The following is a 27,384-nucleotide window of genomic DNA, read 5'->3' on the forward strand; positions in this document are numbered from 1 at the left end:
TAGAAAGATGAAATTCTGTGGGCCATGTTAGAGTTCTGTCTTAAGATCTTCAAGGGAACAGATAATTTTAAAGACTTCCTGCAGTGACTAAATCTAATAAATTTTGTTTAACCCAATGCTTTCACCCATTAGCATCTCACAACCCAAAGTAATAAGACAGGACTTTGAAAAGTTTCTCTCAGACCTCTGTGAATATACTACTCCTACTGTGCATTTACTGACATGCCTAGCTCTATAACCCAAACAGAAGATCAGTAATAATTCTGATTTCTGACAGTTACTTAGAACAATGTTCTAGAGCTCTCCAGGGACCCAGAAGCATTGGTACTTCTCCTTTTGTCTTTTGGGACTGACATATGCCTGGGGAGCCATGGAGACCATTATTACAGTGGTGCATCATGCCCTGAAAACTTTCCAATTATCAGAGAATTATTCTTCACCCCATTCCTATTACCCCAAAATGCAATCTATGCCCTTGAATCTTTCAGTAAATGACTTCTGAAAAGAATTTTCAAACCAACTTAACAAGAGCTCTCAAGGTAATTTCCTGGAAAGGCAGTTTGGGCAGTGAAGTTATGTTGTCTTCAAACTTTTCAGTGTAGATATTCTTACTAGTAGTTTGAATATGACATGAGGTGAAGCATCTTGTTAGGGGATTCGTAGAAGAACACAGCACAGTAGCTATTGCAAATAATGACTGTGGCTATGGTAACTCAAGGTGAAAAATACTATTTGCATCACTTTATCACTCCTTAGAGATGCAATTTACACATGCTGCTGCTGTAGCTGGACAAGATGGATGTAATCACCAATGACCCACCACAATAGCAAGTCAGATAATATATTTTTTTAAAAATCAGTTCAGAAAGACATTCAGGAAAGAATAATTCAAAGATTTGACAGTTGACAACCTGTAAAAAACATAAATATTCACCTCAGAGAAGGGTCAGATGCTATATTATATTTCCTGAATTTCTCTTGTGTTCATGGCATGTGTATGTGTGTGTGTGTGTGTGTGTGTGTGTGTATTACTTCCATGAGGACTATTTTCCTAAACACAGAAATTTTATGTTTTATCCAGAATATCTATTTTTAATCTAAGAAGATTATAATGAAGTGGTATTTGTTCAGGAATTAAATCAGAGGCATTGCTTTGAATGGCATTGTGCAAAGAATCCAGTGTAGGGGAAGATATCACATACTGCAAATGTAGAACAACTTTTGGGGTATCTTCCCAGCACATCACATAAATACTTATCTATAATATCTCATCAAAGGACTCTTGTTGATGCTATTATCAGATAACAAATTACTGTTTATGGCCAAGTGAATGCCATTTACTCAAATTATTTATTCATCAATGAGAATGCACTTTGTACTTTGCTATTATGCTAAAGCATAGTGATAAAGATAGACATAATAATGAGAGGGGGAAAAATAGTGAGAAAGATACAATCATTGCCCTGAAAGAGATTATAGTTTATCAAAGAGGCACTGTTAAAAGCCATTCAGAAATTAGCCTATTGATTGAGGCATCTTCCCTTATGATATAAGGAAATGATCTACTTAAAATACAATCGATGGTAAAGTCATGGAGGTATACTGAAGATGAAGAAGTGATAATGTGTAATGGCGGAAAAGGTAGACTCTCAAGCAATGACTCCCTTTCATTCTCAATTTCAATTACATTCTACCATGAACCCCATGGTCAGCCATGCTAAACAGCTCTCTATTCTTGAAATAAATCAGATAATTAAAAACTTTGTTTCTTTGCAAATGCATTGCAAATACTTTCCCTTTACTATTCCCTAAAAACCAATTTTCTCCTATTGAGCTTTCTTTATTCATTTTAATTCTATTTAGTTATTTAGCAATACCAGGGATTAAACCCAGGGGCACTCTGTCACTGAGCTATAGCCCCAGTGGTTTTTATTTTATATTTGGAGACAGGATCTTGCTTAGTTGCCCAGGCTGACCTTGAACTTGAGATCCTCCTGCCTCAGCCTCCAGAGTTGCTGGAATTACAGGAGTATGCCACCATGCCTGGCTTCTATTTATTTTTAAATTTTGGATATCAAGTTAAATTGTGTCTCTTCAATGAATCATCCAGTCATCCCCATCGAGAATTAAGTGTTTCACTTATAATAACACATAAATAGTACCTCTAATTATCCCTCATTTTCCCACATATAATTAATATATCTCTAAGCTCCTTAAAGATAGGGGATTTACATTTTAGTTTGTATATTTAGTATAATGTTAATAAAATTTAACAGTGGAATTATCAAATGTAATATATGAACAAACACACACAAAATCATAGTGGTTCATTTTCAGTACAAAAAGGTGAAGGGGGATAGAGAACAATAAGTTGTCAGCCTGTCTCCAAAGTCACCAATAGGACAATGTATGCTGGCATGTATGATTACAATGTAGAATTAGCATATCGTAAAAAAGAACCAAATAAATTTTCAGCAATTTTTCAGAGTATACTTATGGCAGCCTATTGGAGGGGTAGGGGGCTGAGAGAAGAATGGAGGAACTTTAGATTACGCAGAGGGAAATGAGAGGGAGGGGGTATGAAAAATGGTGGAATGAGACAGACATCATTACCCTTGTACATATATGATTACACAAATGGTATGAATCTACATCATGCACAACCATAGCAATGAAATGATATACCCCGTGTGTGTACAATGAATCAAAATGCAGTCTGTAAAAAAAAAAAAAAAAAAAATGAAGCAAGACCTTCCTGGCAGATAATGGTTGTCATTCAGGGCAAGATCACATGAGGGCCATGGGACATCATCAAAAGACACATGCCATACATCTTTAGAAAACATGAAAAGAGAAAATAGTGCTTTAAAATATATTTCTCAGTTCAAAAGGCTGCTCTCACATGAAAATGCTATGTAATATTTTTCAATATGAGCACAGTAGGAATTTATTTATTTTATTGTGGTTTGTAATTCTGTCAGACAATGCCAAAGTGACCAAACATAAATATTAACAAAAATTAAACTCTATGTACCATTTTACAGTATAACATTTGCCTCACAGTCTGAAAATTAGATTATCATCATCTCATTTTATACTTAAAGAAGTAGAGAAAATGGTGTGTGGTGTAGGATTCTTCATTGCAAACAGAATCCACTCTATCAGACCGTGTAGAAAAGGTATTAGGTAGCCTGGGGCTCTGGGAAGGCAAGACCCAGATTTGGCAACTAGCCAGCTAGAACTGCAGGGTCATGAACAAGGCAGCCCAAAGGTACATGCATCCTCTGGAGGTGTTTCACTGGACACTCCGCCACCTCCTCTGCCTCTATTGCTATGATATTTGCTTGTGGAGGCTGCAAATCTTTTTGCTGCTCCTTCAGGACAATCAGACGCCCTTGTCTCCCATGTGCTTCCTAGGATATTCAAAGAGTCAGAAAGTTGCTGCCTCCTAGTGTTGCTCCCTCCTGCAGCTATGTCTTGCCCAGAGGTATCTGATGGTAGAAACTACGTCATAGGACTTTATCATAGTTGTAAAGGAGCCTGGGAGACTAAATTGTAGATTTCAGCTTCTTTTACAATTGGTCCATTTCCAGGAAGAAATGTTAAAGGGGTATTGGAATGAGAAGTGAGTTACTGAAACTAGCAAATCTTCCATAAATGGGGAAATTCTTGATGACAGTCACTTTTCTAGTTAAATAGCAGAGTCTTCTGGTACTAAATTTTATAGTCTTCCCAAATAAATGAGTGCCCCATTATGGTAGAGATGAGTAACTCACCTGGCCTTCAGAGCTTAGTTAAAATACACCTTAAGAACAACTGTTTTCTTTTTATGTAGAATTTCATGAGTTCCAAACATTATGACAGATTTGACTTCAAGATATCTTAATATTTTGAAGGGACTAGTCCAGCAAATGGAGATGGGTTCTTCAACCTGTGTTTAGTTCTATTAAAAATACTGACTGACATATCTACACAATGAAACAGAAGCTCAGAGCCAAGGTGAGAGGCACAGCTGCTTTAAGTCCATTTTCCCTACCCGTCATTACTTCACGGATAATTAAAGGAAATACGAAAAATATTTCTTCTACCTACTATGCAAAAAGTGAAATGCACAATGTGGTATAAAGATTCACATATTACAGTTTAGTGAATTGTGTTCAAATTCAGGCTTATTCACTCATTATTTCTATGAAGCTAGACAAACTGCTTTCTCTCTCTGGGGGACTCACTTTCTTCTATAAAACAAGAACTATGACACTTACTTCTTAGTAAAAAAAATTGTTAGCAAAATGTGTTAGACTGCTTTTTATTGCTGTGACAAATATCTGAGAAATATAACTTAAAGGAGGAAAGATTTATTTTGACTTACAGTTTCAGAGGTTTCAGTTCATGGTCAGCTGTCTCCGTTGCTCTACACCTGAGGTGAGATGGAAAACGACAGCAAAAAAGTGTGGAGGAGAAAAGCTGCTCAGCTCATGACAGTCAGCAGCAGAGAAGCAGAAACAGAGAGGAAGGAGCCTTGGACCAAGTTAAAGTCCTCAAGAATATGCCCCAAGAAACCATTCCCTTCTACTAGGTCCCATCTCCTACATTTTCTACCACCTCCCAATAGACCATTCAACTTATGATGCCTCAATTAACTGATCCACTGATGAGGTCAGAGCGCTTCTTAAAGACCCCTCCTCTGTCCTCTACTTTGGGGACAAAAACCTCAATATATGAAACTTTGGGGAACAACCCAGTTCCAAACCACAACATAACATTATATTTGTAAAATATTTTTATAGCCCTAAAAAGTGGTAGGTATTAATTAAATAGAAACCATTGGTTTAATATATTCATTCAAAAGAATTAAGGATTAAATGTTGTAAATCTGATTCTGCAAGTCTTAGGAATTATATGCCATAGTATTGTATGCAATCATGAAAATGGTTACCCTTCTGACTGAAGAGATAGAGGAAAGAATGGCAAGAAATATTTTTTTTCCTTTAATTTGTACAATCCCATGTTTATTTTTAAAAAGGACTATTTCCTTTTACAACTGACCTGTTTCTAACTATACTTAGAGACCTTTCCTAAATTCTCCTACAGAACTTGCAAACTGTCTGATGGAGTTTCAAATTATGTACTAAGAGAGAAAGATAGGAAATAACTTAAAATTTTCTTAGAAAAATCACCCGTACCATCTGACCAGGACTTACTGAATAAAGGACTATTAAAATGCAGTCTTTCAGCTGGGTGTGGTGGCACATGCCTGTAAGACCAGTGGCTTGAGAGATTGAGATGGGAGGATCTCAAGTTCAAAGCTAGCCTCAACAACAGTGAGAGGCTAATCAACTCAGTGAAATACTGTCTCTAAATAAATTACAAAATAAGGCTGGGGATGTGGCTCAGTGGTTAAGTGTCCCTAAGTTCACCTCCGAAAAGAAAGTCTTTAAATTTAAAATAACCTCAGAATTTCATAGAAAGTCATCTCTAATGGTCCAATTAAAAAATTCTCCGAATGGGAATTTTTACAATCTTTAGCAGTTTTAGAAATAACCTGGCATCTTAAATAAGAAAAAAAAAAGCTCACATCTATATAAGGGTCATTTATTTACTTATTAATTTATGTTTTACTTTTTGTTGTCTTTAACAAAATCTGTCTTACACACAGTTTTAGTTTGTCCATGAGACAAACTTCCCAGTTTGTAAGGAAAAGTAACAAAAGAATGAGAATTGAAAAGCGTTTGGATTAAAACACTGTGCTCTGAAATATATCATCTTCTTAAGGGGGGAAAAAAGGAAAAAAAAAAAAAAAAGAACGGAAAACTTCCTTCCGTATAAGAAAAAAGAGCGGTACTAAAAATGGGAAGGATATGAGTGCATTGACCCAGCTTCTGAGAAGCAGTGTTGGAGAGAAGTAGCAGAAGCCATGTACTCAAGGGTGTGAGCTCCCAGTGCTGAGGCTGAGGCTGTCGCAAGTGTTGCAGGAGTTAAGAGTGTCCCAGGGTTTCAAAGGCAGCTGACAGCAGGGAGGAAGGGGTTGGGAGAATTTCCTGCTTTCCTCAGAATGCCATTGTGTGTTGTACCGAGAGGTTCAAGAGTTAAATATGTGAGGAAATGTGGAAGACCCAGGAGAGAGCACTCATTTATGCCCTGGTGTGAAATCAAGAAGGAAACCGATAATAATTGAAGGTAATGCCAGGGTCAAGAGAAGAGCTGGTTCTTGTCGTTTTTCTAAGCAAAGGAAAGATAGCATTTCTAGAAACCAAAGAGGAGCTAGCAAATAAAACCCAAATATCAGAGGTCTTTCTTCAGGGGGTTACCAAGCAAGTACTGGCAGCAGAATTCCTCATCAGTGAGGGTGCATAAAATTTTGAACCTAAGAAATATTTTAAGGAAAAGAGATTCCCCAAGATATCATTGCAGAACTTCATCTGTAATGTTTTCTTTCAACTATTGATCCTGTGCTTTGTCCAGGAGACTAGGTTGTCCCATCTCTCTTTGATTATCAGCCTTTACACCAAAATGTTCTCAGACCCAGGCATAAAAGTAAAGATGGTGGACAAGAATGGAATTGGTGCAGAGGGGAAGAGAGAACAGGGAAGTAACCATTGAATGAGAATTTAAAAAGCAAAAGCCTTGAGAGAGATTAAAACTGTGATCCCTGGGCACTGAATTCAAGTTAGAGGAGTCCGTGTAGCTCAAAACAGATTTAAGAGCCATGTCAAGTTGATTGTGGCAAAGAGTTCAGAGGGGTGAAACCATAGGAGAAATAAAAATCTTTAGTTTAAAAAAAAAAAGGAGTGTACCAAAGGGGAATGTATAGATACAGAAGTTTGAAGCACAGGGTAATATCCAGTTGAGCAAATGTTGGGTGGATACCTCATGTGGAACAATGCTGGGGATGGCAGAAGTAAGGATCCTGAAGAGCCAACATAGACGGCTAAGGATGGGAAAGAAACAAAGGACAGTGATTTCATATGATTGGCCAGTATGGACTAAGAAAATCATGCACATAACCCAGAATTCAAAAACAAAAAGACATTGAAAAGCTACTCTGCTAAACAAGCCTGTCTGTCATCATCACCCAGGTTTCCATTTGAGTGCATTTCTATACCAATTTATCAATCCAATTCTATTACTAAAGATTGATAAATCTCATGGATAAGTTATTAAATGATAACATCCCAGACAGGCTCCATTACAATCTTGATAAACTTATGAAGAAAAAATTATAAAGTTATATTTGATGTTGGCTTTGTCTTAACTCTGCAAAATAATCATGGTATAACCATTTCAGACAATTTTTATGTGCATAAAATGTTAATTGTGGTTATGAAATTGCTATTCAGAAGACCAAATCTGTAGGATTCTAATAATCTGAAGCTATATTTGAAAAAATTCTAATATTGTGTCACTTAGTGCTAATGATAAATAGACATAATGACATTTCCTCTAACCTACATGCCCCTTCCTTTTTTCTCAACACAAGTGCAAGACCTTTTTATAATTGACCTTAAAAAATGAAACTGAAAGCTTCTTATGAAAACAGTCAACTGGAGATGCCAAGTCCTATTTTTTTTTCCTTTTGAGGAACAGCCAAGTAAGAAAACCACTTTTGTACCAATTAGTCAAGATACATTGGCTGATCTTTCCTCATGAAACATTTTATAGGCAATCCTTTCTGGTTTTGCCTTTATTTATCATGTTTATATTAATAGTGATGATGCTGTACATTCATGTAGCCTATTTGGCTTATAAAATATTTTCAAGCACAGTATTTCACTTGATCCTTACAATGACTCTGCGAAACCAGACCAGTTGTTACCATTCTCATGAGATCAATAAGGAAAAAGAAGCATAAGTTTGCATAGGCTTCAGATCTGATGACTAAAATTGAGGAGTTGAATCCAGGTCTTCTGACATAAGATTGATTAACTACAAAATAACTTCCACTGACAGCAGCTACATTAAATTATTTTTGGCCATTTTGGATTCTAATAAGCTGATATTGTTAAAGGAGCATTTGAGTTAGAAAACAAAAGGAAAGGAAAATAAAAATTCCAAATTCTCCTCCATATGTTATCAGTTATTACATAGTATTAAAATTATTCTTTTGAAATAGGACATAATATTACCTCTTTGTGATGAGCTGTCTGTGAGATATCTCCCTAGACTTTTACATTTTGGATAGTAAATACACTAAATACAGTGATATTTTTCTGGTTTCTAAAGATGGCCATTTATATCAGCCTCCCCCCCAAAAAAATAATATTAATGGGACAAATGAATACTCTTTTGGTATTGCATAGCTCATCATTTTAAAATTCTCCCAGCTGCTGTTTATATTAGTCGGATGTCTTTCCTCTCATCCTCTTCCACATTTCTAATAAAAAATACTGGCATTTCCTTTCCCAGTAGAGAAGCTCCACCGGAGGCCCAATCGCGCTTGCCAAGCTTCCAGGCGCCTATGATTAAATAAGTGATTGCTCTTCCCGTCTTTAAAAATGAGTCTTATATAAGATACAATATCCATCACTGCAAAGGAAGCCAAGCATTTATTTAAAATAATGAGATATCCTCATTTTCATTTTTCCCTGAGAGGATTGTAGCGATGTTAAGAAATTCTCTGAATTCTAGAACTAGGGCAACACATTGATTTGAAGAAAGCTATAATCTTCCCTTCTAATTTGAAGTGCACATTCTCCTTGTGAAATAAAGTGTGGCTTTCATAATAGCAAGAGCCCTGAGCCCACACGAAGACATTCGATCCCTCTTCTTTCTCAAGTTGGCCCTATTCTTCCCAATGCAGGGATTTATAAGATCTTTTGAATAAATGTCAAGATATATAAACTGAAAAGGAGAAAGGTTCAAATCATTTCTTCCAGATTTGGGAGGGAAATGATTTCAGCTGCCAAGTCATGATGAACTTACCATTTGCTTTTTGCCACTTCCTGTTGGACATGATCTATTAGGTAAGTTCAATTATGAGTTCTCTTTGAAAGATTCATAATTAAATTTTTAAAAGGAACAAATTAGCTCCTTGTCTGTCTTTGCTCCTAGAGGCACTCGGGGATTCCAACTTCTGCAGATGGGCTTTATGTAGCCAGGGGACTTGCTTAAAAGAAAGACCGGGACAAGTCATCCCCTTTCACTCAGAAAGATAATAACTTAGCAAGCTGGATAACGTAGTGGCTTATGAAATTCTTCCTTCAAGCACCATTATCTAGTGTTAATTGTACTTTATTTCTTTCTCTCCTGTGCTTATTTACAGCATAATTACCAGAACAAGAAAAAGGGAGGGAGCTGGGCACATCAGGCTAACCATATGCCAAATTAATGCAGCCTACTAGAAACTCTGGCTTAGGGAGCTCATTTATCAATTAGTTCTGTTGTGTCTGAGTTCCTGTATTTCCCCAAAGAATGAAGATACTTTGATTTCACTCATCTACCTGCTCTGAGGAAAGTCATTAGAGATGAAAACATTTTTCAGAAGGGAACTCTTTTTCTCAGTACTGTGAAGTACCAGCACCTCGCCCACTGCAAGAACATTTCATAAACAGAAGTAGTTAGTGCTTCCTTGCTTTTCCTCCCCTCTCACCCCATTTTCCTGTCTTGCTTCTCTTTTAACTGGTTACAAGGACTTTCTACTTTTTTTCAACTGTTCTCCCTTCACCATGTTTTTAATGTTACTATGCACTTTTTTGTTATTGTTTTTGAAACTACTTTTGTAATGCCATGTACTCTATATGAATATCCAAAGTTGGGTCTCGATAATAAAAATGCTAGTACTTTGAGATGACACAGGAGAATTGTCCTTTATCTCCAGAAATCAAGCAAGTATCTCTTGAACTGTTGGTTTGGGAACTGTGCCACAGTCCTGGCTTGACTTTCTGGACTAGTATGAATTTTGCAAGGACTCAGAGGAAAGAGAAGGTGGCAGGAGTAAAGGACTACTTTAAACTATGACACACTTCATATGGCCTTATGTTGACTTTTCTTCTTTCTTTCTTTTTTAATCTAAAAATAAACCAGATTTTGTGTCCATTTTCACACTTACATTTTATTCTTCTTCAAATGCTAATTACAAGTTTTTCACCCTTTGGAAGTTAGTTTACCAAAAACCAAGAATTTGCTTGCTTGCTTACCAGCTTAAATCAGGAAAAATTTAAGTGTGAAGGAGAAAAGTCTGAGGAACAAAGTATTTCATTGCTGCTACCCAGGAAAATGGATGCGACAGGTAGAACTGTGTCCTGCAAAAAAGAGACATGTTGAAGTCTTTAACCCCTATACCTCAAAATGTGACTCTATTTGGAAATAGAGCCTACACACAAATAAAGTTACAAAAAAAAGTCATTAAGGTGAGCCCTAAGGCAATATGGTATCCTTACAAAATGGGGAAACTTGAGAACCAAAGATAAGCACACAGTGAAATGCCACATGCTGATGAAAGCAGAGATCGAGTGGACACATCTACAAACCAAGGAACGGTAAAAATTGTATGCCAACCTAGAAACTAGGAGAGAGGTGTAGTACAGATTTTTCCTGATAGTCCTGGGGAAGAACCAATTTTGAAATCTCCTCAAACTTGTAACCTCCAGAACTGCGACATGATATGTTTATATTGTTAAACTTCCCAATTTGTAGTACTCTGTTATGGCAGCTCTGGCAAAATAATACAGCAGGTAACCTATAGCTCTGGATGCAGAGAGGATAGAATGGCCACAGCTGGGAAATACAAAGAGAACAAGATCCAAAAGAGCAGGAGGACAGAGGTCAGAAGTAGAAAGATACTCCTAACGAGGTACTAACCACAAAGAGCCAAGCAAAGGAGACAAAATTTTCTAAAAGTCTCAAAGGCTAAACCAGAGATAGCTATCCACTCCTTAGAGTATCACTGATTTATTTATTTATCTATTCATTCATTCATTTAGTGGTGCAAGGCATCCAATCCAGGGCCTTGCACATGCTAGCTCACTGTTGACATCACAAGTCTACAATATATCTTAAGTATCCCCTCTCTTTCCTACCTTTGTTTAGTCTCTGTCCCATCACTTCACTTTATTTGCTTAATGGTATTTCTTACTACCTGGGACTAATTTTCTACTTTTGTAACATATTATCATTATTTTTGGCCTCCTAGTCGTGGAAAATAAGCTCCCACATGTCCAACCAACTCAGTGCCTGGCACCTAGTAGGTGTTCAGTTCATCTTTGATGCACAAATGAAGCAGATTTTAAAATGCAAAGCAAATCAGAACTAGAAATATTGTTTGAGACAGTGGAGGTACGTGGGTCATTTGTTGAGGTTCCTGCGAACTTGCCCATGGTGAGGGAAGTTAGAACCATAGCTAAGCTAACTCAGTGTAAGTGGCAACCAAGACATAGGAAGTCAGTATTGACTTGTACCTGATTGTTTTAGTTAGGACTTTTCAAAGGCATAGAAACAATGAGATATAAAAATGCAATTTTTGATTAGCTTTGTTTTTCTGTGACCAAAAAACATGACAAGGACAATTAGAGGAGGACAAGTTTATTTGGGTTCATGGTTTCAGAGATTCAGTCCATGGTTGACCAACTCTATAGCTCTATGCCCAAGGTGAGCCAAAACATCATGGTAGAAGAGTGTAGCAGAGGAAAGGAGCTCAGAATATGGCCACCAGGAAGCAGAGAGAGCTCCGCTTACTAGGGACAAAATGTAAACCCTGGAAGTGCACCATCAGCCACACCCTAGCTACCTATAGTTACTGCCCAGTTAATCTATACAGTGGATTAATACACCAAATAGGTTACATCTCTCATAATCTAATCATTTCACCTCTGAAAATCCTTGCACTAACATATGAACTTCACATCTAAGGGACACCTCACATCTAAGCCATAGAGATATATAGGAAGAGATATAATGAAACATTGGCTCACAAGATTATGGAGATTGGGAAGTCCCATGACCTACCCTCTACAAGCCAGAGGCCCAGGAATGCTGGTGGTGTAATTCCAAACTTGACCCAAAACCCTGAGAGTAAAGGAGAAGCCAGGGCTATAAATCCCTGTCTGAGTTCAGAAGTACCCATCTCCAAGGGCAGAAGATGAATGTCTCAGTTCACAGACAGATAGTAAATTTGTTCTGCCTCCACCCTTTCATTCTATTCAGGTACTCAACAGACTGGATGGTACCCACTTGCATTGGTGAGGGAGATTTTTTCACTCAAACCATGAGTTCAAGCACTAATCTCTTCCAGAAACACTCCCATAGACACACATAGATATGATGTTTCATTAACTGTCCAGGCATCCCTCAGACCAGTCAAGTTGATACATAAGATTAACCATCACATTGCTTGCACCATGATGGAGATAGAGACCCAAATACACACAGTTCACCAGAGACACTACCCACGTTCCTGGGCCTCACCTCTGGATGGATAAAAAATAATTTTAGCAAGGTTTTGGGTCTTTTAAAATAAATTATTCAAAACAGCAGACAGCTTAACAGTTTCTAGGAGAAACATGTGCTTCTTAAATTGAAAATTCTGCCCCATTAACTTTCTGAAAGGTAAAGGTGGATATTTACTGGAGAGTTCTGTGAATGAGGTAATCTGCAATACAGTATGGCCCTGGGGGAAAATCTTTCAAGTGTTCTAGCTCAATGTTCCTATTTGGAGGGATTTGTATTTAATGGATGACAAGTTAATGTGTCATCAGTGTCTTGCCGTTGTGGTAAAGCTGCTAAAAGGAATGACAAATGTTATATGTGCACCTTTACATTTCACTGATAAATTAACTTGCCTGTTAAGAAGAAATTTTTAAAAATCCTGTAAAACTAAAAGAACCCCCCAGAAGATTCTACTTTGTGACATTCAATGACTTCCCCAGATCTTCTCCATTGATTTTTTTTTTTTTTTTTTGAGGGAGGGTCTCTTATTTTCCACTGGGCCTTTGGCTTTGAGTTTTCTAAGGGGATAAAAGATTTCTCTAGAGGAAAATCTGTATTGTGGGGTGGGAGTTGTGACTCAGTGGTAGAGCACTTCCTATGTGTGCACAAGGCTATGGGTTTGATTCCCAGCACTAGGGGAAAAAAATCTATAAAACACTGATAGCAATCCTACTAATTTAGTGGAATTTATCAATCCATGTGCCAGGTTCCCGAATGATGAACTGATGAACTGTCATCCTCTCATCCCCATTAGGTCCTACTCTTTGTATCTAACACTGCCTCCATAGAACCCTTTCCCCAGAGCTCAAATGATCTGCCAATGGTTGTTAATACAGCCAATGTATTTGGAGACAAGGTAGATAAAACTGCTTGCTTTTACCGTATATTTTTGGCTACTAAGAAAAAGAAAATCCAAATCACAAAATAGGATTACTCAGAGTCATCCAGAGCTTCTGGCCTATTACCCCCAACTTTGTCCAATACACATAAAATTGATCTTTGGAGTTCTGTATATCACATGACTCTTTCTTTAGTTGTAGTACTACTTCCTGCCCAAAGGTGTATTTTTGTATTTATTTGGTCACCTGAGAAATCTGTTCTGTTGTATGCAAAAAGGTAACTTTTTAACACTCAGGTCCATAAGTCCACATTTTCCTTGGCCACTCTTCAGATTCTACACTGGTTCCTTATCACATTTCTGGTTCTTCATTGTTGCTTTTTAAACAGAGGATTTGGTAAATACTAATTTCCATTTACTGTTGACTACAATGTAATACAATACCTATTTTTGATCTCATTTTTGAAGGAAAAAGGAAAAAGAAAAGATCAATAGAAATGGTGATTCTTTCAGTGCATTGTGTACATGCTTCAGGATCACAGAGAAGAGGACCTGCTAAACACTTCAAAACCTCTCCACCCAACCCACAGTGTCTTCAAGCTTTAATGTGCTTTTTGCAAAGCATTAGTTCTAGTGACCATGAATCTCTACAGTGGTAGCATAGTATAGTGTATAGCAAACCAGGATAAACCAGACGGACACACATATAAGGAAATAAATGTGTGGATCACTAGAACAACAGCAGCCTGAATAGACTGGGATGGCTTTCCCACCAGAGACAATACCGGTGATCCCAACACGCCTTAGGAAGCTGGGGAGTGACTACTTACAAGGTTATCCACTAGCTTCATGATCTTGAACAAACTATAATACCTCTGAATTTCCATTCTCTAATTTGTAAAATGGAGAAAATGAGACTTCTGTTATAACACTGTAAGGAATGAAGCTCTATAAAATAGTTTAGAATGGCATAGAACACAGCACATAGTGCAGTGTCTATGCATTTAAAATCAAAGCTAGCAATAATAATGGCAAGAAGTCTCATGGTTATTAGCTGTCCAGGAGAAATGTTCATTCTTCTGTAAAACAGTGCTTATAAATACATACATTTTCTTCATGTTCTCACCTGTTTCTCATATATCTCCCTTTTCCAGTCCTTTCCTAACCTTTCAGGTACCTAAATTATGCAGTCCCTTCCTCTAGAAAATCTCACAAAATGGTATCAAATAAAACAAATTCTTACTTATTCTTCTAGAATATAGAGCTACAGGAGAAAGAAATCCCTGACATGGAAGAAGTAATTGCTATTAAAGTCAGTGAGTAGGATTTGGGGAAGTAAAATCCTTCCTCATACCTTTTAGATTGCACAGATGGGTAACCAGCTACTCCAAGCAGAGTGTCTCTGGATGCCACTTCCCATCCGACCCTGCTCTCTCTATCCCTCCTCTCACACCCTTGCTCCTCAACACACTTTTTCTTCTCTCAGCTGTTCAGACCCTGCTGCATATCATGCTCTCTCTCCTTTTATACCTTTATATTTGATGTTCCCATTGCCTAGACTGCCCAACTTCCATCCTACCTGTCCTTGAAGATTTGGCTTAGCTCGCATGTTTTTCAGCTCTTCATGCCATGCTCCCCATGGTTCCCTCATTATTTGACTCTGGGATGGGGTAGGGAATGAGATGCACATTATAGCCTATGTGAATGGTGGCCCCTTGGAGCTGTCCTGTGCATGGGCTCCAGAATTATACCTTGTCCTCCCATGTTCTGGTCTCCACCACACCTCTCCTACCTACTCCAATAACCTCATGATAAAAATTCTTACATCATTTATGTAAGACCTCCTAGACTAGGAGTGTTTGAGACAGGAATATGGGTTCCATCTCTCTTCTCATTACTTCACATATAATAGGCCCTCAATAAATATATGATTAATTGGTTATTGGTGAATAAGTGAATTCACAAATGACTATGTAAATTCAAGAGTTAAATGAAGGATTACCTATAGAAGTGAGGATAGTAATTTGATTTCTAAGGTCAGAAAAGAGACAATAAGTAGGAGGTCAAAATGTAGAAGAAATAAATCCTCCATTAGTAGCCTGATTAATGCCTCCTGAAGATTACCTTTCCTGTTCCAGGTGAGGTTGTTTCAGAGTCCCTTGACATCTTAGTCATAGGTGCCTTGAAATTTAATAGTAAGAAGGGAACAAGAGCAATAGGATGAGATGTAGGCTAAGACAGTAGACGAAGTTTGGTTTCTAGTACCATCTTGGGACTCACAACCCCTTGGAATTGAATGGAGACAAAATTTGTATATCCCAAGTCGAGAAGCCCTTTTTAAAGTTCTTTCTTACTAGTTTTTCTCACTTTCCTTTTCTTACTGTCCCATGTTTCAAAGCTTCCTTCTTGACTTGAGATCATTTGTCATGTCCTTTTTATCAGCTTTCGTGCACCTTAGAGCAGAAAGTTCCTCCAGGAGGCCAAGAATACTGGATAGTGCAATTACAGAGTACTTACTGTGGGCCAATGGGCCTGACTTTGCCTGCAGTCGTGTTGCTGGGAGACACTCTAATATTCAGTTAGAACCCTAACCACACTGAGTTATTGCTGTCTCAGATGGATCGCACATTCATAGTTGGCTCTTCACTCATTTGAGAATATGTACTTTGTCTCTGCTATTGCCCATCGTGTCTTTTTATTTCATTCTGATTATAGTGCTTAGAAGCCTGATTTTCAATCTATAATCCTAGTGAAATTCCTTCAACACAGCTTACTTTTAAACATAGTTTTCTTTGAAGCAGACTTTGTTGAAATTCATATCTATCATCTACTATCTCTGCCTTCCAGGGCTACTACATTCTGCTCTAACTGGGAAGGATGAAATGATTTTTATATGAATGAACTTTGTAACCTGGCATATATTTTTAACTGGCATAAAATTTAAAAGTTCTAGGAAATACTAAATTTCTAGAAAGAATTAGTGTTCCTGAGGACGACTTCTTAATTTGAACACCAGTTACTCTTGTGCCACATTGGCATTGAATGTGTGGCCCTCAAGCTCAGTTGTCTCTCTCATTATACTTCTACAATGTTTATAGACAAGTGTAACTAAATAAAAAGAATTAAAAGGGGTCAGAATAATCTTATCTGGGGAACATATGGGTGAATTGTTGAAAACCTCAAAAGACAACTTAAACCTACTCCAAGGTGAATGCCACCAGTTGTCCGAAAGGATGCCTAGGTAATGGTTTTCATGCCCAAAGGGTAAGGATATCCCCCACGGGAAGCCTCATAGCAAGTAGAGTTATAAGCTAAGAGTTGTGAGAGCCAAAGTAAGGAGACAGTGAGGAACAGTTGGGAATTCTTTCTAGTCAGATCCAAGAGAGACACAGTATTAACAGAGATTTTCCAGTGCTGATCAACACATTGTCAAAGGTACATTTAGAAAAAGCAAAGGACAATTGATTCCTTCATCAGAATCAAGCAAACAAAAGCTCAGATATGAAAAAATGGGAAAGAGATCTGAGGCCTGTTTGACAGAGGACTTTACTGCCCAAAAACATTTAAGTGCAAAGAAATTCTCTTGTGAAGAAGGGGGTACTGTTTAAGTTTTTCTAATGCTGTTTACCTCATATTCATCTAGAGTTTATAGTCACTGTATTTGCTTATTGGGTATATAGATTCATAAACAACTTCTGTCATGGGGAGAGGAGAAGGGGAGTGATGATTGCCAGGAGTTTTTAGGACTTATGGAAATGAACGATAATGTTTATTTTAGTCATCACAGATATTTCTTATACCCCTACTATGTTTACTTGAGGATAAAAAAATGACAAATAAATCTGAACAAAAACTGTACTTTATTGATTTTTCAGAGTTAAGAGGAAGATTTATGACACATGGTAACTTCCGGCCAGTTTGGAAGAAAGTAGACTGAATACAGAGATGCTAGACTGCTGCTAAGGCCCACGGACAATCCCCAACTCACTCTTCTCTATGAGACTTAAAGATTTATTAATAATATGCTGCCTCTGCAAAACAAAAAGAGCCTAGTGCCAAGAAGGTGTATTCTTCAGTATTTGGAGTAGACGTGCTCTCAAGACAATGGCTTCGAAGGTCTCCTGCTTATATGTTTTGACCGTCGTGTGCTGGGCCAGCGCTCTCTGGTACTTGAGTGTGACTCGTCCTACTTCATCCTACACTGGCTCCAAGCCATTCAGCCACCTAACAGTTGCCAGGAAGAACTTTACATTTGGCAACATAAGAACTCGACCTATAAACCCACATTCTTTTGAATTTCTAATAAATGAGCCCAACAAATGTGAGAAAAACATTCCTTTTCTTGTTATCCTCATCAGTACAACCCACAAGGAATTCGATGCCCGCCAGGCAATCCGGGAGACATGGGGGGATGAGAACAACTTTAAAGGGATCAAGATAGCTACCCTCTTCCTTCTGGGCAAGAACGCAGACCCTGTTCTGAATCAGATGGTGGAGCAGGAGAGCCAGATCTTCCATGACATCATCGTGGAGGACTTCATTGACTCCTACCATAATCTGACCCTCAAAACTTTAATGGGGATGAGATGGGTAGCCACTTTCTGTTCAAAAGCCAAGTATGTCATGAAAACAGACAGTGACATTTTTGTAAACATGGACAACCTTATTTATAAACTCCTGAAACCCTCCACCAAGCCAAGAAGAAGGTATTTTACTGGCTATGTTATCAACGGAGGGCCCATCCGGGATGTCCGCAGTAAATGGTACATGCCCAGGGATTTGTACCCTGATAGCAACTACCCACCATTCTGTTCTGGGACTGGCTACATCTTTTCAGCTGATGTGGCTGAACTCATTTACAAGACCTCACTGCACACAAGGCTGCTTCACCTCGAAGATGTATATGTGGGACTGTGTCTTCGCAAACTAGGCATACATCCTTTCCAGAACAGTGGCTTCAATCACTGGAAAATGGCCTACAGTTTGTGTCGGTATCGCCGTGTTATCACTGTGCATCAGATCTCTCCAGAAGAAATGCACAGAATCTGGAATGACATGTCAAGCAAGAAACACCTCAGATGTTAGAATTTTTACCCATGTAAATATGTTTCTTTTCTTTTTTAAGAAATGGGGAGTAAGGTGTTGGTATTTTACAAGTGTCACCAGGGGAAATGAACCGGTGAAGGGGTTTTGTACAGATTTTGCCTCCCACTCCTAGCTCCTTCTTGGATTACCAATTCACAAATGCTAAACTTTGGTCTTAGAAACAATAAATGAGTTAGAAGGATCAGATTTCATTCTCAGGTCCTAAGACATGCCATTTATCTCAAAAAGTGACTTCCAAACAACTCCTAGGATTTATGCGCTGTGCATCTGAGATCAAAATTTGGTTCTGGGAAACTGAAACTCACAGTAATATCTTCATATCATCTCCGCAAATAAATAAGTAAATAACTTTTTCAAAAACAATTCAGAAATGATGCACAGTCAGGAAGACACACTGGATGTGATTATTAATACTGTGTGTGTTACTGTTACATTGAATTTTTACATATGTTGCCATGTAATGTGTACCGTATTCGTGGTTCCAATACTGGCAGGGAGGCTGCAGTGAAATGGATGGGAATTTAAACTTGAGAATCAAACAGTCCGTGTGTTTGAAAGACAACTCTGCTTGCTCATCCGAGGATTAAACCTGGTCAGCAGGTAGAATGTGTATAAAATGCAACTTAAAGTAAACAAAAAAAAATTTTTTTTTGCTCTTTTGGAACATTACATGGTGCCTCCAAGGAGACTTTGCCAAATGTAATAATCTCGCCTGCTTCCTTCTGCATAATGCTGCTAAGTGCATTTCAGTTTCTGCATCAGGAAAGCACATGTCTCCATATGTAGAAAACAAGCTGGTAGGAAGCCAGAGAACAATGAATCGCATTGAGAAAATATGAATTTAGGTATACATTATAATTAACATAAGCTTAGTAATAGTATAAGATGCCCTTCCCACACATTTGCAAGCTCATGAGAAAATCTTTAACAGGTACCATATTATTGAAAGATTTGGCCCTACTGTTGATAGAAGTGATAGTAACACTAGAAACATCCAAGTACCCTTTAGCAGCAAAGCTGTTATAAGGTGTTCTCGGGGCTATATGATTGAGTACCATAGGAAGGAAGGGTGGGGAAGCCTGGGTTCAGATTTTATTGATGCCACCAAACCACATGAGCAGGCCTCTTAACCTTGCTGTACTTCAATATGCTCACTTGTACAATGGCTGTTAAAAAACACCTACCTCACAGGTGCTGTGAGAGCAAATTGCATTTGCTAAGATTTTTGAGATCCTTAGTTTAAAAGGTGCTACATAATGCAATGTATTATGCATTATGCCAAATGCTAAAATGATTACAACAACTATAATGATGGTCATCAGTAGTAATACATCATCTTAATATAAAATCTATCAAAATAAAGATTAACTATGAACTATCAGTGTTCTTAATTCTTCCAAGGCTTTGACTTTTCCTTGGCTATAACTTAATTGTTTGGTGAAACTTCGATTTCTTTGCCATCTCTTCTGTTTTCAATGAGTAAGCTACCTTTTCCATGTGTTTCCTTGCTAACCCCAGGAGCTGTAGGTGAGGGCTTCGGTCTTTCTTAGGGGGAAGCATTGGCTGGGAGTCTATTACAGTAAGTGAAGCATACACTTGCAGAATGCATCATGGCAACTTAGATCTCAGGAAACGTTTCGCTTGAATTATCTTCAAGAACTTTGAGGACAGATAGAGTTACTTCTATCAGAAGAATAGGCACTCAGCAAACCTACACATTGTAGGTCTCCCATTCATTAGAAAACTCATTGTTCTCAAAGGAAGTCCCCAGCTGAAAAAGTACACCTTTTAATTTATTTATTATTTTTTAAGCTGACCCTTGGAAGCCCCCATAGAAGTTGATGGCAAACAGGCAAATAAAATGAACAAATAGAAGTCAAGGCCTATTTCTTGAAGACACTGGATCTCTCATCTCCAGCCCCCAAATTCCAAATTTAAGACAGAATTTCCTGTCCCTTAACACATCTCATTTCTGGTCAACAAGACTGATGATTTTGATTACAGAACAAAGTTAGTGACCTTGGGAGATATGGAGCAGCACAAGGTGAGCCTCCCACCCTGTAGCATCAACTGCTGTGAGCTCCAGTTACTGGGGAAGTCTCATTCTTGGCTCACCTCCCAACCATGCAGCTGAATCAAGTCCGCATCTCATACTACTGCCTTGCATCTACCCCATGCTCAGCCAAGCCACCTTTGGTGTCAAGGAATTGCACATTATAAACATCATATATGTACATCTATGAATTATTTTATATAGGTGTGTATAGAGTAAGAATAGAGCCCTAATCTTGAAAAGGAGCAAAAATCAGAAAATTCTATGTCTTAAAAAACTATCTCCTAACTTTTTTAAGCTAGGTAGTGCCCATGTGACAAATATGTAAATATTCATCAAAGACCACATGTATATATTTTAAAGTCATTCTTTTATTCTCCCCAACTGTATGTACAGCTAGAATCTGCCTGCTATGTAACATTTTCTTCTGCATGGAGCTCGGTAAGGCAGGGCCATTTGTCCAGTATTTCAATAGCCTTAAGCATGTTTGCCCTTTTGTTTTTGAATGTTCAAAAAAATGTTTAAGTGATCAAGGAAAAGCTCTAACTTTCTGCTTTTGTTAGTTTTATGACATGACACTGGCCAAATTGTCACAATTATTTGTGAAGCCATTATTATTATTTCCCTATTATTATATTTCATAATAATGGCAGTATTCGGGGGCCAGGGATGTAACTCAGTGGGAGACCTCTTGCCAACCATGTATAAGGCCCTGGGTTCCATCCCCAGCATTGCAAAGACATAAATAAGTAATGATAGTTTCCACAAAGAGTCAGTCAGACAATTTTTACAAAACCGTCCCTTCACCTATTTTTTCATTATGCACTCGAGAACAATGGGTACCAATTATCAATGTCTATGTTCTTAAAGGTTTTTTTTTTTCAAATTTATTTTGTGAAAAAAAGTTTTATCTTTGGTGGCTAGTTTGCGTGGCTTTGTGTCTTCTTATATTGGAGCAGTTTCAATACACAATGTTTGAAATAACCAGAATCAAAAAAAGAAGATCATTTTCAATTTGGAATAAATTCAGAAGAACAAAACCCCTTGTGTGATACGATATGGGGAAAATAAACTCTTTACAGAGAAGCCAAGGAAGGAGTTTTTCAATCAAATTTCTTCTATCAAAAGACAATGAAATATTTACGTACAGCATCTGGGATATTTTCTACCTTTCCTAATATGTGGGTTCAGTGGGGGAATTGATTATGTCATTTCTTCTGTAAAGGTGAAGATAGTTTTTATAAGCAACAAAGTAACTTGTGAATGAAAGAAGTAATTTACTAGAAACGCTTGTTGATAATTGACATTTAGGTATATCGTTATATATGAATGATTGTATTTATGTATTTATTTGTTCAAATTGTACATATGATTTTGCCAAAAGTAATTGTCTGTAAAAGTGCACTCTCCGGGTTTGTAGTACTATTTAGGGTTACATGGGTTGCCAATCAAGCTGCTAATCAGAATACTATTTTTTTGTATCTGTTATAAAACTAAAAATGACGAATAGATGCTGAAGATGTCTTTACATTCAGTTTCTTCACCTTCCTCTTGAAATGTAAACTGTTAATTGAAAGCACGATGCTAATGTACAGGCCCATCTGTCCTGAGGAAGAGTACAGTTCCATAAAGCTGATTTTTTAAACCATTGAGGTAAATAAACGGAAGGAGAACATAACCCATTTTGTTTCTTTTTTGCATGAATCTCTTTGGGGAAATGTGGTTGTGAAAATTAGTTGATGTTCCCAATTTACCAAGGTCTCCATAATCTCAGTGTAAGTGATGGCTCAACTCATTCACAGCTCATCCCTAGAGTCCAGAACAACCCCAACAGTCAGCTTGGAGCCTGTTTGGTCCTATAAGTAGAACTTGGGCCACTTAAGGATTTTAGAAAACAGGTGTCTCCCTTGCCCTTGATGGCCTCAGGGAAGCACTTTAACTGTTCTCTGTTTGAAGGACAAATTCAAATGGCATGGAGGAGCATTAAATTGATAATGTACCTGATGAATTAGGGCAAGTTAAATCTAAGACAAAAAAGATGTCATTCTTATACCTCACCCACATATATCCTGTGGAATACTGCATACATCCTTAAAGTTTAATGGGATTGAAAAGAGCTCTTCAGACATTCTTTAACCAAAGACAAATAGGTACTGCTAATGCTTAACTCTATAAGGAAGAGACTAAGCTATTTAAGAAACAAAATGATGTTTCATTGTTTGTTTTCTTCTTTCCAATCTTGATCTAGCTAAGCAGGTACTCATTTTTTAACTAAAAGTTAACTTTGGATTTATTACCCCTGTTCCTTGCAGTTCCAAAGGTAAAATCTATCAGGTAAGGTAAAATATGTGAATAAACAACAAAAACACAAATATACAGATTTGTATTTCACTTGACTTTTTTAAAGAACTAACATCAAAAGCAGTGTTCTAAAATATGGTTCCCAGACCAAGAATATTTTATTCATCTAGGGACTTGCTAGAAATGCAAGCAATTCTTGGGCCCTACTAAAAACTTGAGGGTGTAACTCAGCAATCTATTTCAACAAGCCCTGTAGGTGATTCTCATGCATGCAAACTTAGGACCTCACTATGGGCTCTTTATAGGAAAAGTTTGACAATCTCTGACCTAGAGAAATAGGGAAACATCTGAAAAGGGTGTTACAGACAAAATTTCTCCAGGTATGAATAAGGAATCACATCAATAAAGCATGTTGGAATCACTTCTCCATACAGCTAAGAAAATGGCAATGCAGGCATGATAATGAATTACATTAAAAACTGACAGCTGCATATATTTTTAAAATATTTCCTTTTTCCTCTCTCAGAGTGATTTTTAAAAATGATAAAAGCTTGATTCTAATTGTCACAATTACCCACAGTTTAATTAATATATTGCTTAAAGATGCATGGGTATCAGACCTAAGAGGGTGGGTTTCATATCGCTTGATTATCGTAATTACAAGCATTTTATTTTCTCATTTGCTTAATTGATTGTCATAGATTTCCAAATGAATTCCCACTGCTGGAAGAGAATTGAATACATTTCTAAGTGAAAAAAATATTAGAAATAGGGCTATTTAGAAGAGTAATGTGTACCAGAATATAATCCATGTGAGCATGAAAAATGGCCCTTGATAATATCTCCTCACCTCTTTGCTGGTTAAAATGGGCAGTTTTGTGAAATGAAAAAGAAATGAATGAAAAAGTATTATTGATTCGACAACATCTATAATAACACTGGCTTCACTGTCTCTTCAGCCAGAGTTGCCCAGCACTCAAGAAAATTTTTCCATTTAGTTTTCCTTATAAAATCTATTAGTTTGGTGCATTATGTCAACTATTTGTTATGCTTTTTGCAATGACCTCAGTCCTCACCTGGAGGGAGCATGGCATAAGAGGTGATTTATTCTCTCTCTGAATTTTATTCTAGGGCATTTACTCAGCAGTGGCTGAGGGATATGGCAGACTGGGCAGAGTTACGTTGAGGGGGTGATGACTATTTTTTAGCAAAGGCAAGGATGACCTCAGCAACTATGAGGTGAGGGGAAATCTGCTAGAGAATTTCTCCCATTGCAAAGCCTTAAGCTTTCAGTGCCCATTCCTCTGTGCTGTAGTCTGTTGTTTCATCCTATCAGCCCCATGAAGTATATTCCGTTGTTATCACCAGCTGAAAGATTAAGAAACAGGTCACAGAGAATATAGTAATTTACAGGGTGAATTCAGGTCCTCTGGCCCTAAAGACCATATTCTTAACCAATATAGCACATTGCCCCCCCAAAATAAGAAATAGGTACCCCACGCTACCCATACCACCCAGATCCTGGTTCCCGTGGAACTCAGTGGGTCTTATTTTGCTTTTCAGATTGAAAATGTGCTTCCCTTTAAAAAATAAAACTGAGTTATAATTGACATGCATCAAAATTCATTCGTTTAAAGTACACAGTTCTATGAGTTTTGACACATGCACCACCACCATAATCAAGATATAGAAGAGTTCTATCACTCCCCCAAATTTTCTGTTACCGTGAAAATTAACCCCCTCATCTTGCCCTGAGAAATCACTGTTCTCTTTCCAAACTTCTATTTTACATGACATGTGCATGTTTTCCAGGTGTTATACATAATGATGTAAATAAAATGGTTCTACAGAAAATCTATATGACATCTTAGTATGAAAGAAATGAAAAAACTGAAAAGGAGTAGCAAATGAGAAAAATAAACAAACCACATTTAAGTACAGGTGAAAGATTCAGGAATTTTAAAATAAATCACCATTGATTAAAAAATACAGAATCTAGTGAGTAATAATAATGACATGCAAGTCCCAAATCTATAGTTGTGCTCACCCAGGTCAGTCCAGTTCACTAGGAGCTTTCCTAGAGCTTCCATCCTTCAGAGCCCTCACACACATTTCAGTAGAGAAAACAATCTATAAGTTCAATTACACTTTATTTCCCTCTTGGAAGCAAAGGATCCTCTGGAGAGGTATCCATCACTAGCTAGCTCATCAAAAATGCCAGCCCTCTCTGAACTCTGGATTTGTCTCCACCCCTGTCTCAAACCGCACTCAGATAAACTCTTCTGTATCTGCTTGTGCCTCTGTTCCATTGGTTTCTTCAACATATGCTAATTCACAATTCCTTTAGGAAAAGGCAACTTCACAGCTACACGGTGTCCTTCAAACTTGACTGAGAGAAGCATGTGAGTTGACAGGAAAAGCATGCTACTTGCAACAAGATGCCTCTCAGTCCTTGTGGGAGTCCAAATCATAGGAGGCATGTGTAAGAACAAAGCAGGATACTGGAGCACACAGGATGAGGAATGTGCAGACTCCATGACACATTTCTTAGATTGCGTGTGCCTAGTGATTGCCTGGGAATCTTGTTAAAATGCTAAGGGTAGTTCTGGGTTCTTGGGTTATTTTCCTATAAACTCCCAGACAATGCTGATGCTGCGGGTGCATGGCCTGCCCTTTGAGTAATAAGGCTGTAAGACTCAAGGCTAAATTCTACACAGGTGTACTTGCATTCATTAACCATCTATTTGGAGCCATACCAACAGCTCTTGCATATATTGCCTCTTTAAATAGTCACAAAAACCTGTTGGAATTAAACTTTAAGATGAAGCTTGAGTCTCTAGTGCAGTTTTAGGTACAAACTTGACCTTTTTATTTCTTATGGATAGTTTTCCCTATAAACCTCATAGGGGAAGGTTGAGATCCTAAGAAGAAGCAGCACATTCAAAAAACAAAAACCCTGGAAGCAAACTATCACATTATTATTTTGAGAATCTAGTACCCAGTAGTCACACAGAATTCTTTATTAAAATGAAGTGGGAGCTCATAACCTAGCTCAGGTCAAAGTTGGGCCTGATGGTTTCATCTTCCCACTAACTACCAAACACTTACCAAGACAAAGAGTGGGCATGCCAAGCAGCAGGCAAAAGAGATCGAGAGGGAAAGCATGTATATCCAAGCTACTGGCCTCCTGATTCCAGAACATGGAAACGGGAAGAAAGGCAGAAGAAAGAACCCTATAAGTATATCACCTGTCAGCAAATGGCCACCCATGCATATGCCCCATGAAAATGGCCAAATATCATTCATAGAAAATGGCCATACAGGGGCTGTGGCTGTAGTTCAGTGGTAGAGTACTTGCCTACCATGCATGAAGATATCAGTTCTGATACCTAATTCTAAAACACAAACGCATGGAAAGAAATGGTCATCCGGGTCAGAAATATGACCGCTTGAGAGGACCAGATAGGAAGTAAGCTTGTTTTAGGCATAAAAAAGGAAAAGAAAACCTAGATTGTACCTCCCTAAAAAGGGATTCCACATTTATCATTGTCACCATTTTGAGGTTGAGGAATGCAAGAGTCAGAGAAGTTACGTGGTTTTTCTAATTTAAGAAATTATCATTTTATTATCTGGAGGCTGGGTATGGTGGTGCACACCTGAATTCCCAGCTACTCAGGTGGCTGAGGTAGGGGGATCACAAGTTCAAGGCCAACTAGAAGCCTTAGCGAGACCCCATCTCAAAATAAAACATAAAATGGGCTGAGGGGATAGCTCAGTGTAGAAAAACCCTGGGTTCAATCCCTCATAATGAAAAAAAATTGATAACTGAAGAGATAGTATTCAATCGCAGGCCTTTTTGAGTAGAGTCTAGTGCTTTTTTCCCATTCTATTGTACTGCTCTCAATTCTATTTGCAATTCTAGAAACAAAGTAGCAGAAAAACCTAGTTCTAAAGGTTAGAATCAGCAATAAATCCAAGGTCAAATGGGCAGTCAGTGCTTAAAGTAAGGGACAAGTTTGAAAAGTCAGCATTAAAAAAAAAAAAAAAATGATCTGGAGTCCAGACATGCGGCCCAAAGGACATGCAAATAGCTGTGACAATGGGGTCAGAATTCAGGCAAGAGCCAGAGAAATAGATTCAGAACATCCATCAGAGTTACTTAATATTAAGTGGCAAAACACAGAGAACCAGATTTTTCAGGCCGAGCTCTCATCCATGAACACTTCTAACCACTATGAGTTAGGTTGGTTAACAGGCAGAGAGCGGACTGTACCTCTGCTTTGGAATGTAGAAATAACTCAATCAAATGTAGCCATAAATAAGTGTTTTTCAACAAAACATAAAACACACTTTGCTGTGGCTCTGAGTGCACTTTTTATTTCCAAGGCAATAGAGGGAAGAAAAAATAACTCTAAAGTAACCAAAGGAGAAGGAAGAGTTAGCAATAGAGAAAAGGAATGTTAAAAAGAGAAAATGAGCCAGGAGCAGGGAGAATAGGGAAGGAGGAGTACAAAGCAATAATGCAGGGTGAGATGGAAGATGAGGGAAGAGTCAAAGCTGTTTTGGGGACATATTAGGCAACATTCTTTTGCTTTTGCCATTGTGAAAAGTGTTTGCCATAGATACTGTATCTGTCATAGCCACTTTCCATCAAGTTCTCTTTTAA

The 27,384-nt window shown here is 37.9% G+C and overlaps 1 protein-coding gene across 8 annotated transcripts in view; it reads left to right on the top strand.

Moving 5' to 3' along the window:
- Positions 1–22,095, top strand: part of B3galt1 (beta-1,3-galactosyltransferase 1) — a 557,516-nt gene extending 535,421 nt beyond the window's left edge. For all 8 annotated transcript variants that reach the window (XM_047542779.1, XM_047542778.1, XM_047542777.1 and 5 more), the window contains one exon: positions 17,134–22,095. In XM_047542779.1, coding sequence (XP_047398735.1) covers positions 17,363–18,343 — 981 coding nt within the window. In that variant the 5' untranslated portion in view covers positions 17,134–17,362 and the 3' untranslated portion in view covers positions 18,344–22,095. The remainder of the gene's footprint in view (positions 1–17,133) is intronic.
- Positions 22,096–27,384: the final 5,289 nt, after the last annotated feature.

Source organism: Sciurus carolinensis, chromosome 3, assembly GCF_902686445.1.
Source record: "Sciurus carolinensis chromosome 3, mSciCar1.2, whole genome shotgun sequence".
Classification (NCBI taxonomy): Eukaryota; Metazoa; Chordata; class Mammalia; order Rodentia; family Sciuridae; genus Sciurus; species Sciurus carolinensis.